This window comes from Capsicum annuum, chromosome 7, assembly GCF_002878395.1.
Source record: "Capsicum annuum cultivar UCD-10X-F1 chromosome 7, UCD10Xv1.1, whole genome shotgun sequence".
Lineage (NCBI taxonomy): Eukaryota > Viridiplantae > Streptophyta > Magnoliopsida > Solanales > Solanaceae > Capsicum > Capsicum annuum.
Genome location: NC_061117.1, coordinates 205,396,539 through 205,413,099, shown reverse-complemented (window position 1 = coordinate 205,413,099; position 16,561 = coordinate 205,396,539). Strand labels below are relative to the sequence as shown.

The window sequence follows — 16,561 nt, the reverse complement described above, 5'->3', positions numbered from 1 at the left end:
CATATTTTATACAACAATTATATAATTTTTATACATATTATATACAATCTTTAGCTGCAATTATTATTTGAATATGTGTTAGAATTATATAATTTCTATACGTATATCTTATAAAGTATAGAAAAGGTGAAGAGCAAAGAAACAACATTGTAGGACATAAAATAGCTGGAATTAAAACAAAAAAAACAAGATTAATAAAGTAAAAACAAAAAGTAGCATTGATATTTGCATAATGTCATTCAGAAGCCGACCAAAGTGTTAGGTTGTGTTATATATATTTATATATACTTAATTATTATTTTTAAACAATAAAAAAAAAGTAAAATATTTTTCAGTTTAAAATTAAAAAAAAAATAAAAGACAAGGGAAGAGCCGAAAAATGGCCCAATGGCCAAAGGAAAAGGCTGAAGATGGCCAAATGGCCCAATGGCCATAGAGTAGGATTTTTTTTTCCGACAGAACACTGTGTCTATATGCCCAAACCTTGGCTATTTTTTTTTAAAAAAAGGCTACATAATGTCCTTTTCCCTTATTTTTCTTATGTGAATTAGGTTAATTTGAACCTGCATGTCTTCTGGAGGATTTGGTAGATGGGTCATTCATGTTAGGCCAAATTCATCGACAACCTCTCAAACTTGGCACGATCTTTCACTTTGGCACCTCAAGTGGACATTGTTCACTTTTGGCACCTCAAGTAGTCATAAAATGTGTTATTTTGACCTCTTTCGACATCAGCACTGGTGAGTGTATCTCACTCGCTGCCAACGTCGATAAAATGGCCAATTGATTTGTGCCAACTCATTTAAATTGGCACATCACTATATGTACCTATAATTATTTTTTTTTAGAAAAAAAAAAGACTAAAACACATGAAATTTATGTCCAATAAATTAATGACATGTTTTTTTATCAAATAATTACAAAAGAGCCCCCAACAATGTCTTCCCCACCCATCCTTCTTAACCTCCATTAATGGAGGTTAAATTTTCGAAGGATGACAAACATACCTCCCCATTCTCTAAGGTTGACGGATACGCATTAAAAGGTTCACGAATTTCAGACACAAGCTATAAAATATGTCATTCAGAATTGCTTCACGAATTTAAGAAACAAAAATGGTTAAAATCAATAGAAGAAAAAATCGACCATTCTTGTTTCTTAAAAGAAATTATTTTTATTTCTTAATTTCTTGTTTCTCAAAAAGGAAAATTGCATTACAAAATTGAAAAAAATCAAATTCAAATTGTTCTCCACCTGGAGAGATTGGCACTACACCATGGTTGTTGGAGAGTGGAGGTCTCACAAATTCCTCAGCCTGTGGGTTCAATTTCGAAAACATTATCTATAATTCCCTCATCTCCTGTCAAAACGTTCACCTCCATCAATCGCATCAGCTTCACCATTCATTTTCTGATGTTGCAAATTATGGTGGTCCAACACTCCATTACCATTGATGCTTTGCTGGAAAATATCAAATTTGTGGCTTATGCTGGACGCTGATTTTCTGAGGTTGTTGTGTTAAAAAAAAAAGGTGGAAAAGTTAATGGGTTGAAGTGAAGAAGAAAGAGAAGAAAGATGGACAAATTACAAAAATACTCCTGCCACATGCCCAAAAGCGAGTGTGATACACTCTCTTTGCTGAATCAACAAAAAGTATCAAACTGACACACTTTATGGCTACGTGAGGTGGCAAAAGTGAACAACGTCCACTTGAGGTGCTAAAGTGAAAGATTGTGCCAAGTTTAGGAGGCTGTCGATGGATTTGACCTTCATGTTAAGCCGTGACTATATAGTGCGAGGCTGACCCAGCAATTTCGCTTGTCAATCTACTTATCTTAGAAGGCTAACCATGCTAGAAATGTCTTTCTTAGGCACGTCAATAAATTTATTTCAATTTTTATCTCAAAAAAAAATAAAAAAATTCTATATATAATTGAGTCAATTTTTAGGGCCCATTTTCTAAATTTTGTTTGAAAAATATGGAATATTATTTAGTTAATGGACTAATAAGGTTCATTTTCCAATTTGTGAAGCTGATTAGTCCAGGGGCATGGCTATGTGATTTATCGTTGGAGCGATATGAAGTTAGAGAGAAAAAAGTATCCAAGAAGGTATGGCTATCAAAATTACTTTAACATTTCTCTCTATCACAAGGATAATACCAGGAAGATTTTTAAATAGTGGAAGTTATGTGTTGTTTTGCAGAGACCAAGAGGGCTCAAAGCTATGGGAAACATGGAATCTGACTCGGAGTAGGCTCTACTACCTACTGTCTTTCGTTTGGAAAGAGCGAGGGGCGGGGGGAAGGGGGAGGGGAGGGACGGAGCTAACTATATGAGCTGTTGTTATTTTATTTATTATATAGAAGAGTGAATTATGGGATGGCCAATAGCACTATAGTCATTTCACAATATAAATTCATAATCTAAAAGACATTTTTTTTTGTGGGTCCTATTTTTCATTTTGTCTTTTCTCTCCTAAAACAAAATTCTCAAAATAATCTATAATTTAATATTATTTATTATATTATTTTAAATTAATATTTTTTTATTTATTTTTTTCTACTATATAGAAATGGGAGTGGAGAACGATCAAGGGCAAAGCTGATATTAAACTCAATTTGTAAGGGTAAAATGCTAAGTTGATATATTAGATGTTTTCCACACAACTCCGGAAGCATCTCTCATTCTCAAAGAAGCAATGCCGAAGTTGAAGCGTCGCAGAGCCGGTACAACAAAACCCTAGAATTTTCAATATATGATTGTTGAATTCATTATTGCTGAAGCATTTTTAGTGATTTCTAAGTTGTTATTAAGCTCATTACTGTTGAATTAATTACCATTTAAGCTCACGTGTTGCATAATTTGATTGCAGTTTTTATCTAAGACAAAGAAGAAGGGGAAGGAGCACAAAGAAAACATTGTTAATTCAATAGGGGAATGTGCCGAAAAGTATAGTTCAGTGTATTTGTGAAAATTTTGACTTATTTAGAGTTGCTACTTAATTTATTTGAAAAGAAATTTAGAAAACCTTTTAAAGTTACTTAAACGATCCAAAATAAAAAAAATCATTTAAGTTTGAAGATTCTGTGTAAGCGATTCTTATTAATATTTTTGGGAGGTTGTTAAGGCATCAAGAGTATCCGCTAACTTGCGGTTATTTGAAAATATCTTTTGACTAACTTCAAAAAGAAAGATTGATTATTGAAAAATAATTAATTTTAAAAAAAAGACTTGTGTAAAATAGATTTGGACGACTTAGTAGGAATTTTAACTAAGTCTAAATTAATTATTAATAAAGCATGTAAAAGGGGAAGGGGAGAAAACAAAGACTTAGGTTATTGGGTCAAATCAATAGACCATGTTCTAATCTAATTGGACTTTTGGTCCATTTGCACCTGTCTTAATCTAAATATAAAAAAGAAAAAATAACAGAAACTAGCATACCTAAGACTATTATTACAATAAATAGCAATACTATTTTAAAATTACAACTTATAGCAAAAGTAGCAATACTTTACCCTCTTTTTAGAGAGAAGCGTGTATTTCTCCATCAGTTTGCCTTTTTCCTTTTTTCACGCAATATTCACTTCTCTCTTTCCAATTTACCGCATCTTCTAATTTTATTTTTTCAATTTCTGCTTTTATCTCTCAATCTTTTGATAAACAGGGTGCTTCATAGTATTTGCATCTCATCTTTTCACATAATTTATATATTTTTTATTTTTTTCGTATTGCTTTCCTTTTTTTTTTTGGTGTTTTGTGATTTTTTTGGTGTTTTTTCAGCCAAGGAATGCCTCTTCCAGCGATGGATGGGCTGGTGGCTTCGATTGGATTCGTCGGTTTAACATATTTTTGATAAACACATAGATTATTATGAGTTTAACTGGTTTCCTCTGATTGCTTATCCATGAGACAGCCTCATAGGCTATGACATCCAGTTTTCAACATTTCTTGTTCTATTAACATGATTTCTTCATCTGGTCTCTTACTGAAAAATATTTTGCTATTTTATTATTTTGACGGAAGTACTGTTGTAACTTGTATCTACACTTCCTTAGAGATTCTCTAATCTGTGCTTCATTATAGGATTGCAAAATATCAGGAAATAAATCTTGGTGTTTTCACAATAGTAACTTTTCCATTCCTCTTTGTTGTCATGTTCGGAGACTAGGGACATGGTATATGCTTATTTCTTGCAAGGTGTTTTTTGGTGAATTTTCAACGGAGGGAGGGTCTATTCGGCGAATTGCACCATGACGGTGATCAGCAACGACAGTAATGACGTTTTACCAACGAGTATTAGCCAAAATCAATCACAGGGGTTGAATTTTATTCGATGATTCGCTGATTTTGTAGATTCGGTCTTAGCCAGTTTTTATGGGTTTTCCGATGATGTGATAGCGGTGGATCAATATATTCCGACGAGATTTCTATAACATGTAATATTTACTGTATAGATATGTATTTGTATTTTGTAATGATAAGATTTGTATTTATATATGTATTTGATTTGGTACTGATAAGATTTGTATTTGCTACAATGTAGATATGTATTTGTATTTGTTATTGTAAAATTTGTATTTATTACGGTATAGATATGTATTTTTTTAGTTGTAATCTTAGATTTTATGGACAATATGTTCATATATGTATTTTTGTCTTTATAAATAATACATATGTTCATTTTAGTTTGCATATGTATTTATGTCTAATCTAAATACATTTTTCAGAAATATGTATGGATTCTTGTTATTTATATGCAGACACATATTTTACTAACGCATATGTATTTTACTAAATTCTTTTGACATTTAAATGTTATACATGGTACAGTTTAGATATATATTTAGATTTTTGATGTTTAAACTTTTCAAAAAGAATATTTTGATGATTTGTTTATGTAAATGTTAGCAATATGTCTTTATTAACTTCTGTTGCATCCAGTTTTTGCATATGTATCTATGTCTAATGCATATGTATTTTTCATTGATGCTTATATATGCATATGTTTTTTAAAGATTTGCATATGTATTTTTGAACAATACTTAGTTATTGTATTGTTATGCACAAGTCCATATAGATTTATGAGTCATATGTATTTATTAATAATACATATGTTCATTCCAGTGTACATATGTATTTTTACTAACGGATAGATAATTTACAAGTCTGTAGGTATTTTTTTTTTCTGATATGCATATTTATATATAATTGTCCGATTATGTATTTTTCTGCAATGCATATGTCTATATAGTTGTCCAGTTAAATACACACAGATCTTACCATATATATATGCATTTATGACTAATGCATATGTATTTTTCAGTTATGAAAAATACATATGTTCATCCCAATTATGACTAAATACATATTTATGAATAATTAATATGTTCATTCCAGTTTGCATATGTATTTATGTCTAATACAAATATATTTTATCAGAAATACGTATTGATCCTTGTTATTATATGCAGACGTGTTTTACTAACAAATATGTATTTTACTAGTATGAATATATATATATGAATATATATATATATATATATATATATATATATATGTCTTACAAAATATATTCAAAATAAATTAAGTTAATCAAGCTCGGTAAAATAAATGCAACATTAAAACTATAACAAGTTCAATAATAAGTTCAATAACAAGTTCAAAATTTAGAAAAACATAATTCTCAATGAAAAAATTCAATAATTATTTTTTGACTAAATACATCAACAAACTTTTCATTTGTTGTATTTCCTATATGAACGTCTATTGTGACCTTTAATCCCACATGAACTACAATAATTTTTATTTTTCTTTCCGAACATATCTCTTTCGGATTTTTCATGATCCTTCTTTGGAGGTCTTCCAGAGGGCCGCTTGTGTTTTAGGGGTAAAACTACCTCCTCCAATACTTTCTGTGATTTTACCCAGTCATCTTTATGTGGTAGAGGATAAATTAGAAGATCATACGTTCTCAAGACATTTCTTTCACCGCATTCTTCTTTTAGAATCTCAAAGAACCAAGTCCAAGATGCATCATTTTCAGAATCATGTATACCATATGCTAATAGAACTATATGACCTGCATATGAAAAAAATAATATAAAAGAGTACATGGTTTATAGACACAAAATACTGTATATGTATATTATAAATACATATTGCTGAAAACATACATAACTGCTAGTGAACGCATAACCATACTGCATATGTATATTATAAATACATACTGCCGGAAACATATGTAACTTCCAGTGAATACATAAACATGTTGCATATGTATATTATAAATACATGCAGCTGGAAACATTTGTAACTGCCACTGAACACATGAACATACTAGATATGTATATTTTAAATACATACAGCTGAAAACATTGTAACTGCCAGTGAACATATAAACAAAGTGCATATGTATATTATAAATACATACATCTGGAAACAAATATAAGTTCAAATAGTAGTTATCCTCGACTAAAATTCAAAATTAACGTATAATAATTATATCTCAATTTTCAAATGACATAAACAATGATGACTTTGAATTTGATAAAAAATCGCTCAGAATATTTTTTTTTGAAAATTGATAAAATTCAAAATACGATCTCAATTTTTGAACTCCATGACTGTTACGCAATTTTGTTATACAATTTTCAAAATTTTTTGCAATTATATTTTTTGAAAATAACAAATCAAATCTAGTTGTTTATCGTTTCCAGAAATTTTCGCAATTGAATAAATATGATCTTAAAGTTTGTTTATCCATACCTACAATTGTCGCGTTGTTTATTCAATTGTTCTTCGTAAAATACAGACGTTCATCAACGATATTCCAATCACTCAATTTTTTTTTTTGAATATGCTTTTAAAATTTAAAATTTAACATATAAGAATTGTAACTTATGTCGCTATAAATACATAACAACAAATAAAACTGTGAATTTGATCAAAAAAAAATATCGCTGACAAAATTTTAAATTAGAAAATTCAAAATACGCTACAAAAAATTGAACTTTATGAATGTTGAGCAAACTTGTTATTACATTTCTACAAATTTCCGCAATTACAAAAAAAAAAAAGCAATCTCAATAATTGTTTATCCATACCTGTAAATGACGTGAATTTTTTTGTCAATTACATTTCATCAATTTCAGAAACGTTGCCCAATGATATTGGAATCACCCTTTTTTTTTTTTTTGAATTTCATTTTGAGTTGTTGTTTATGGAAAAGGTTTTTTGAATTAAGTTGATGTATTTTAATGGTTAAGGTAAAATTAAAAGAGTCATAAAAGGTGGCTACAAATAAGGAACAGTTTCATTCCTTATTTAACTCTAACTTATTAGAGTTAAATAAGGAACGGAGCAACCTTTTACTGAAATACAAAATACATATTGCTATTTTTCGTAATTTTTAAACTGTTGCTACAAAAGTTATAATTAAGACTCTACAGTTGCTATTTCTGAAATTTTCCCTATAAAAAATTACAAAAAGTAGCATGCTTAAGACTATAATTATAACAAATAGCAACACTTTTGTAAAATTACAGTTTATAGCAAGAGTAACATTATTTTACTCATTAACTAGACAAGTTCATTTTTTACTCTCACTATTTTACATTTTTCTATTTTCACTTCACTATTTCACTTTTCCCAAATATATCCATATCTTTTACTCTTTTTTTTCATATTATTTTTTTATTATTTTATTTTTATTTTTTTATTTTCACTTTATTTTCTCTCTTCTATTTTTTTTTTTTTTTTCATTTTCGTTTATTTTACTTTTTTTATTTTTTATTTTCTTTTTTTTCTATTTCATATTTGAAGATTTTTATCTCCATGATCTTCAAGATTTCAAAATAAAACACCATTACTGTCTTTCACTCTCTTATATCATTACCTTTTTTTTTGTTAGTTCTTTTTTTTTTTTTTTTTTTTTTTTTTTTTTTTTTTTTTTTTTTTTTTAATTTCGTTTTTCATTTTTATTTTTTCTTTCTACTTTATTTACTCTCTTCCATTTCTCATTTTTTGCCTTTTTCGTTTTTTCCCTTTCTTATATCTTTTTTTTCTTTTTCTAATTTTCATTTTCTTCCTTTTTTTTGTTTTGTTTTGTTCCTTTTTTTCTTTTATTTTTACACTTCTATTTCTCTTTTTTTTGTTTTTTTCTTTTTATATTTTTATTTTTTTTACTCTTCTATCTCTAACTTTTATTTTGAAAAGATAAATATGTATATCATATACACATATTAAAAAAAACATACAAAGTACATAGTCATACAGATCTGGATATGTATTTACAGTACAAAACATACATATATATTTATGAAATACATATCATATTCATATTAGACAGTAACAAATATAACTATACTATATATCTTCATATGTATTTGCAAAATACAAAGGTGACTCATGTAAAATAAGAATATACGTATGGATCAGGTATGTATTTTGTAAATATATATGCAGAGCTATATGTATTTTATACGGTGTTGAATTTGTCTTTGAACTGTACATACTATGTCATTTTAGAGGGTAACATATGTACTTATTTGTTTTCTTTTACTGTTTAAGATATGTATCATGTGTTTTTTTATTACTTATATACATATATATATATATATGTGTGTGTGAGTCAGATATGTATTTCTGTAAATATATATGCATATATATATGTATGTTTTTTACCATAAATACATATGCAAATTTGTATGTCTATTTATTTTGTATATTTTTAAAATATGTATATACGATATAGATATTTGTCTTTTAAAAATAAAAGATAGAGATAGAAGAGAAAAAAATAGAAAAAAACAAAAATGAAAAGTAAAAATTCGAAAAGAAGAAGTGAAAAAGGTAAAAAAAAAAGAAGAAAGAGAAATAGAAACTAGAAATAGAAGTGTAAAAACAAAAGTGATTTTTTTTTAAAAAGAAAACAAATAAAAAAGAGAAGTAGAAGATAGAAAATAAAATGGAAAAGAAAAAGAAATTAAAATAAAAAAAGATTAAAAAATGAAAAAAACTAACAAGAAAAAATAGTTAGAGATATAAGAGAATGATATTTTGAATTTTTGAAGATCTTAAAAATAATAATCTTCATATTTGAGTTTGATTTGGAAAAGGAATATATGAATTTAAATAATAGTAATTTATGAGAATTTAATTATTCCTTATTTAACTCTACTAATTTGAGTAAAACAAGGGCAGTAAATTTTGTTGTATATGTATTTGTATAGCAAAATTTTATTTAAATACAAAATATAATTTACTATTTTTCATAATTATAAAACTATTGCTATAAAAGTTACAATTAAAGTTCTATAGTTGTTATTTCTGAAATTTTCAAATCTAAATATTTGGCTTTCGGCCCACAACCTGTCCTAAGCTAGTTTTCGAACCTTTGAGGCCCAAAATTTGTCTCACCTGTATTAAAATACAATTTTGACTTCGAGGCCCAAATGAATAAATAAATAAATAAATAAATAAATAGGAAAAATTTCATAAATAACAAATATAGAGCTTTAATTGTAACTTGTATAGTAACAGTTTCATAATTACGAAAAATAGCAAATGGAATTTTTGTGTTTAAATAAACTGTTGCTATACAAATGTATATACAATAGGATTTACTGCCCTTATTTTACTCAAATTAGTTGAGTTAAATAAGGAATAATTATTTCATCTAATTAAATTTTCATAAATTACTCTTATTTAAATTAGCAAAATCATTTTCCAAATCAAACTTTGATATGAAAGATTATTATTTCCATGATTTTCAAAATTTCAAAATATCATTTTCTTATATCTCTAACTATTTTTTCTCGTTAGTTTTTTCATTTTTTTTTAAATTTTAATTTATTTTTCTTTTTCATTTTTTTCTTTCTACTTTGTTTTTTCTCTTCTACTTCTCTTCTCTTTTTTTTTTTCCTTTTTTATTTTTTTATTTATTATTTTTTCGTTTTCTTTTTTTTTCCTTTTCTCATATTTTTTTCATTTTCTTTTTCTTATTTTTTATTTTTTTTCCGCTTTTATTTTAACACTTCTATTTCTAGTTCCTAGTTTCTATTTCTTTTTTTTTTTTCCTATTTCACTTCTTTTATCCGAATTTTTATTTTTGTTTCTGTTTTTTTTTTACACTCTTCTATCTCTATCTTTTATTTTTAAAAGACAAATATCTATATCATATATACGTATTTAAAAAAATATACAAAATAAATAGACATGCATATCTGCATATGTATTTACGGTGAAAACATACACATATATCTGCGTATATATTTACAGAAATACATATCTGACTCACATGTATAGATAAATATATAAGACACAAAATCTCTATAACAAAAATGACAATTATATACATATACATATAGGTGATAAGAAATACATGATACAAATCTTAAACAGTAAAAGAAAACAAATAAGTACATATGTTATCCTCTAAAATGACATAGTTTATACAGTTCAAAGACAAATTCAACACCGTATAAAATACATATAGCTCTGTATATGTATTTACAGAATACATACCTGATCCATATGTATATTCTTGTTTTATATGAGTCACCTTTGTATTTCGCAAATACATATGAAGATATATAGTATAGTTATGTTAGTTACTGTTTAATATGAATATGATATGTATTTCGTAAATGCATATGTATGTTTTGTACTGTAAATACATATTCAGATCTGTATGACTATGTATTTTGTATATTTTTTGAATATGTGTATGTGATATACATATTTGTCTTGTCAAAATAAAAGTTAGAGATAGAAGAGTAGAAAAACGGAAAAAAACAAAAATATAAAAATAAAAAAATTAAAAAAGAGAAGTGAAAAAGGAAAAAAAAAAGGGAAGAAAGAGAAATAGAAGTGTAAAAAATAAAAGGAAAAATAAAATAAAATAAAATAGAACAAAGAAGAAAGCAAAAATAGAAAAGGAAAGAAAAAGATCTGAGAAAGGAAAAAAAAGAAAAAGGGAAAAAAAAGAGAAATAGAAGAGAGAAAATAAAGTGAAAAGAAAAAATGAAAAAGAAAAACAAATCAAAATAAAATGATAAAAAGATAAAATAAAAAGAACTAACAAGAAAAAAGATAGAGATATAAGAGAGTGAAAGACAGTAATAATATTTTATTTTGAAATTTTGAAGATCATGGAGATAATTATCTTCAAATATGAAAAAGGAGAAAAAAAAAAGAAAACAAAATATAAAAAAAAGGAAAAAGAAGAGAAATAGAAGAGAGAAAATAAAGTGAAAATAAAAAAATAAAATGATAAAAAAAAATAAGATGAAAAAAAGGGTAAAAGATAATAGTTATATTGGGGGAGGTGAAATAGTAGAGTGAAAATAGAAAAATGTAAAATAGTGTAGGTAAAACCTGCACTTACCTAGTTAATGAGTAAAATAATGTTGCTTTTGCTATAAACTGTAATTTTACAAAAGTGTTGCTATTTATTGTAATTATAGTCTTAAGTATGCTACTTTCTGTAATTTTTTCTAAATAAAAAAAAAAGATAATAATAAAAATCGAGACTTTTCAAGTCTCTTAGTGACCTCATCAATAGGTTTTGATCCATTTTCCTTCTTCGTCTATCTTCTAACACCCGCACGCTATGTAGTGGACCTTTGGTTTAAACTTCGAACTTGATTCGAAGAGGTGAGCCTCATTCACCCATTATGAAATGCAAGAGGAGGGGAGTCCATTTAGACTAGAGATATTTTTTTGCATGCAAAGAAAAGATAAAGAAATTAATATACATTCAAGGCATAATAGTTACATATTTCAAAGTAAAAAAAATATCAAGAATCAATTTTTGAATTACAATGATATGCATTCTTGCACACGCATAACAAGAGTGAGAGTCAATAGATAAAATGCAAATCAAAGACATCCACTTGCATGCCTCATGATTTATGTCTATATTAAGAATGAATAAAGGTAAAAGGAAGAAGGTCATATTCAATGAATTAATGCAAGAAAATAAACAACGTAAGCTTGCGAAAGTACAGGGATGAGGCAACAAGAAAAATACTCATGACTTCTAAAATTGAACAAACATAGACATTAATCCATGTAACAAAAAAAAAGGTTAATTTTTCAAGAAAGAGAATCTTTAAATTTCAATTACGGCGACATTAACAAAAATTTATGCATCTAAATTACAACCAATATTTTATGGAAAAACGTGTAACGACCTATGGTTTATATTTCTAAGACATCGTTGATTCTCTTTTGATATTATGAATAAAAGAGAGACATGAATCAAGTTTTTATACACACAAAGAGCACATATAATAATCCGGAGTAAGAAAATAAGAGTAAAAGTTTAGCATCTCTAAAAGTGAAATATCGTTCAATAATCATACTATGCATGAGTAAAAAATATCCAAATAATTCTATTTAGCCACAAAAGTCCGAAATTTCTCATCATTTTGACCAGACAACGTGCGAACAAAAGAGGAATAAACATCTTCGATAGAAAATAAAGCTAGCACTTCATTTCTTATATGAGGATTTTGAAATCCATTAAAATAATTAGAAAGCAAATAACAAATTCATGAGTTAACTAATTACTATTTTTATTAAGGCGAAACAAACAATTATAACTATTTTTCCAACATAAAAGAAACAACTTTACATGCTAAAACAAACATATCCGCTAACAATGAATTTAAATAAGACATGAGTTCGTCTTTTGAGCAAAGATCAAAATTTTATACATAACAATCAAAGAATAGAGTCAAAAGGCAAAACAATCAGTATTAATTATTCTTTTCAACATAAAGAAAATAACTTTACATGCTAAAAACAAATATATCTACCAACAATGAGTTTAAACAAGACAGGGTATGTTTTTCAAGTAAAGATCTAAACTTTATCCAAAATAATCAAAGAATAAGGTTAAAAGACAAAATAATCAATATTAATTATTCTTTTAAACATAAATAAAATAACTTTACATGCTAAAAATAAACATATGCACCAACAATGAGTTTAAACAAGACATATGTACGTTTTTCAAGCAAAAATCTAAACTTTATTTAAAACAATCAAAGAATAAGATGAAAAGGCGAAACAATCAATATTAACTATTCTTTTCAACATAAAAAAATAACTTTACATGCTAAAAATAAACATATCCACCAACAATAAGATTAAACAAACTATAAATATATCTTTTAAACAAAGATTGAAACTTTATCTATAATAATTAAGGAATAAAGTCAAAAAAGGCACGTACAACTATTGCTTGCTTATTTTTATATCATGAACATGAAACTAATTAAAATATCGATACCACAACATCCTATGGCCTTCAAGGCCATCTATAACAAACAATATTATAACTACAAACTACGAAGAAGAAAAAAGATGAAGAAGAAAACGATAATAAAACTAAAAAAAAAAAAAAAAGAAAAGGTGTCTTTACCTTTTTGAGGGAAGCAAAATGAGATTACGAGCTTCGTCGGAATCAACCACCACTAGAAAAAGTCGCCGGCAACTCAAAAATTTTGATTAGCCGACCAACTCTATGAAACAAAAATTTTTACTAAATAAAAATAACTATTTTGCTCAAAAGAATTTTTTTCACATTTCTAGCCTTTTTTTTTTTTTTTTACTTTTTCAACCTCCTTTCTACCAAAGTAGTGGTAGTATTTATAGGAGAGAGTGGAGTTTTATTTCTTTTTATCCACCAATGTGGGAGAAAAGCCATTTAGGGGTGTTTTTGAAATTTTAAAATTGAAGATAAGGTGAGATGGAAGATAATGTGGTGGAAAATTGTACAATGTAGTACAAATTTAAAATTATTTTTGGTGGAAATTGGGTAGAAGTTATAAGAGTTTTTTGAAAATTTTGGGGTTATTTAAAATTTAACCTCAACTGGGATTTAAAATTTAGCCAAATTTATTTAATTTTAACCAGATTAAAAATCAATTGTATTACATTACAATTATGACCAATTAGATTTCAATTATATCCAAATCTATAGATTTGCTAAATTAAATTGAAAGTCGATACAAATTAATACTTCTTTTAATTCCGAGTTTCTTGATTTAATAAAATCAAACACATATTTATCCAAATAAATTATTTTTTAGACTAAATTATATTTAAATCAAGATTTTAATCATCATGTTTATTTTCAAGATAATCCTTAATTAAAATCCGATAATCAATAGAATAAATGTTTAAGTAACCAAATTATATAACCTCGTATAATTGAATACGATAATATATAATCGCTATTTAAAATGACAAAATTACCTAGATAAATACTTTGAAAAGCTTTTATTCGGATAAAAATATTTCGATTCTATTAAAAATTTAAGAAACTCAGGATTAAATTTAATCGTGGAGGAAAAAAATTAGGTGTAACACAGTGTATGTATTTAGTTTCGAGAACATGAGAAATCTCAAGTTTAAGGAGTTCAGAGATCAGCTCAAGTCTTCTAGCAGGCAAGTTTTGTTATTTGTTTATTTACTTAAACTTTACAAACTTGTTTTCACTTTCAAAGTAATTAATTCTAATGGTAAAATGGACAAAAAAATTAATCAATTCTCTCCTGGTTTTGCGTCAACAAGTAATTTGGGATAACTATTTTAATAACGTGCACAACTAATGTGGGAAAGAGAGTATCTTTTTGCAAGACAAGAGAATTCAAGTAATGTTGATGATATAGAACATTAATCTTTATCTTAGTTGTTTAAAAAGATTGCAATACAAAATTATATGTTTTGACGTCTATCCAAGTCAATAAATCACTTTTGTTGGAGTACAGCAAGGTTAGTTGCAACTAATAATGTAGGATGTTATGAGCTTTGTATTTTCCTGAGAGAAATAATCAGGAAAAAAAATGAATGTAGTTACGTTGTTGTGTGTCCATGTGTAGATTTTACATGTTGTGGTTCTTAAAATTTCATATATTTTATGGAACCTGGAATTGGTTTGTCTGGCCGTTATCGCTTGTTTCAAGATTACATTTCTGTGCATACAGTGGTCTTGCTATCATTAACCCATTGCATTTTCTCGTCCTGAGCAATTTTTCCATGGAGGATTATCAAATATAAATTGGTATTGAGTTGGGAAGGATATATCTTGAGGGGAACTTTGTTGGTCTTTCATAATTAACTATCAGTATGGAGACTGTATTGAGAATTATTTCTTGCCATTTCAGATTTTTCCTTGGTTCCAACAAAGTCATGCAGGTAGAACTAGGCCGTTTAGTCGCCGATGAGATTCATCCCGGCCTCCATAAGATTTCAAAGGTAGGACGCTCTAATGTACATTATATATTCTGTTAAATACTTTCCTGTTAGTTCAAAAACGAAATCACAAACCAAATCTCCTTCCACACACTTCTAACTTCACTGCTCATCAAATCTACTAAAAAAATCTAACTCTGGCTAAACAAAGAAGCAGTTTCTTCCTTCTTTACCAACCAGTCCTTGCTGCATGCTCGAGAAAGTGGAGAGTAAGAAGGGGGTGTATGTTAAGTTTATTGAGAGTAAGGATGAGGAGGAGAAGCGGGTGAATAGGGAGGTGTACAAAGTAGCGAGGAAGGAGGTCAAGTTAGCTGTTACGGCGGCTAAGACAACAGCGTTTTGAGAGCATGTATGTGGGGTTAGAGGAGAAAGGCGGGAAAAAGTGATTGTATAGGCTGGCTAAAGCTAGGGAGCGAAAGGGTCGTGACCTCAATCTAGCGAAGTGCATTAAGGGGGAAGATGGGAGAGTTTTGGTGGAGGATGTCCACATTAAGAAGAGATGGCAAGAGTATTTTCATGGTTTATTGATCGGGCGGTGGGGGACAGAAGCATTGAGCTAGGGGAGCTGGAGCACTCGGAGGATAATCAGGATTTCGGTTACTGTAGATGTTTTAAGGTTGAGGAGGTCAGAGAGGCTATTCGTAGGATGCGAAGGGGCAGGGCGCCAGGGCCTGACGAAATTCCGATGGATTTTTGGAAGTTTACTGGTGGAGCTGGTTGACTAATTTGTTTAACAACATTTTCAAGTCTGCAAAAATACCCGAGGCTTGGAGATGGAGTACGATGATTCTGTTGTATAAAAACAAGGGTGACATTCAGAGTTGCAACAACTATAGGGGTATTAAGCTGTTGAGTCACACTATGAAGATTTGGAAGAGGGTTGTTGAGCGGAGTTTGAGGAGGGTCGTGTCCATTTCGAAGAATCAGTTTGGATTTATGCCTGGTCGCTCGACGACAGAAGCAATCCACCTGGTGAGAAGATTGGTGGAGAAGTTTAGGGAAAGGAAAAGGAATTTACACATGGTGTTCATCGACCTGGAGAAGACATAGGACAAAGTCCCAAGGGAGGTTCTTTGGAGATGCTTGGAGGTGAGAGGGGTCCTAATAGCATACATCAGAGTGATTGAGGACATGTACGAGAGAGGAAAGACTCAGGTGAGGACGGCGGGAGGAGACTCTGATCATTTCTTGATAGAAACTGGGTTGCACCAGGGATCGACTCTCAGCCCATTTTTGTTTGCACTGGTAATGGACGTGTTGACATGGAGTATTTAAGATGAGGTGCCTTGGTG

At 28.4% G+C, this 16,561-nt stretch overlaps 2 protein-coding genes across 4 annotated transcripts in view; both read left to right on the top strand.

Moving 5' to 3' along the window:
* Positions 1–4,519, top strand: part of LOC107878337 — a 17,188-nt gene extending 12,669 nt beyond the window's left edge. For 2 of the 3 annotated variants that reach the window (XM_016725289.2, XM_016725287.2), the window contains exons 3-6: positions 2,034–2,111; positions 2,206–2,252; positions 2,573–2,728; positions 2,875–3,082. In XM_016725289.2, the coding sequence (XP_016580775.2) occupies positions 2,034–2,111; positions 2,206–2,252; positions 2,573–2,645 (198 nt within the window). In that variant the 3' untranslated portion in view covers positions 2,646–2,728; positions 2,875–3,082. Of the gene's footprint in view, positions 1–2,033; positions 2,112–2,205; positions 2,253–2,572; positions 2,729–2,874; positions 3,083–4,173 lie in introns of those variants that run through there. The other variant, XM_016725288.2, reaches the window with a different exon arrangement.
* Positions 4,520–14,409: 9,890 nt separating this feature from the next.
* LOC124885876 (ribosome assembly factor mrt4-like) lies at positions 14,410–15,612 on the top strand. Its single transcript, XM_047394128.1, has 3 exons — positions 14,410–14,462; positions 15,182–15,272; positions 15,427–15,612. The coding sequence occupies exons 1-3, from the start codon at positions 14,410–14,412 to the stop codon at positions 15,610–15,612; spliced, it is 330 nt and encodes a 109-aa protein (XP_047250084.1).
* Positions 15,613–16,561: the final 949 nt, after the last annotated feature.

Coding starts and splice junctions, on each gene's coding strand:
- LOC124885876 (XM_047394128.1), top strand. CDS start 14,410: ATGAGAAATCTCAAGTTTAAGGAGTTCAGAGATCAGCTCAAGTCTTCT. Junction 14,463..15,181: donor CAGCTCAAGTCTTCTAGCAG/GCAAGTTTTGTT, acceptor TTGCCATTTCAG/ATTTTTCCTTGGTTCCAACA. Junction 15,273..15,426: donor GCCTCCATAAGATTTCAAAG/GTAGGACGCTCT, acceptor ACAAAGAAGCAG/TTTCTTCCTTCTTTACCAAC.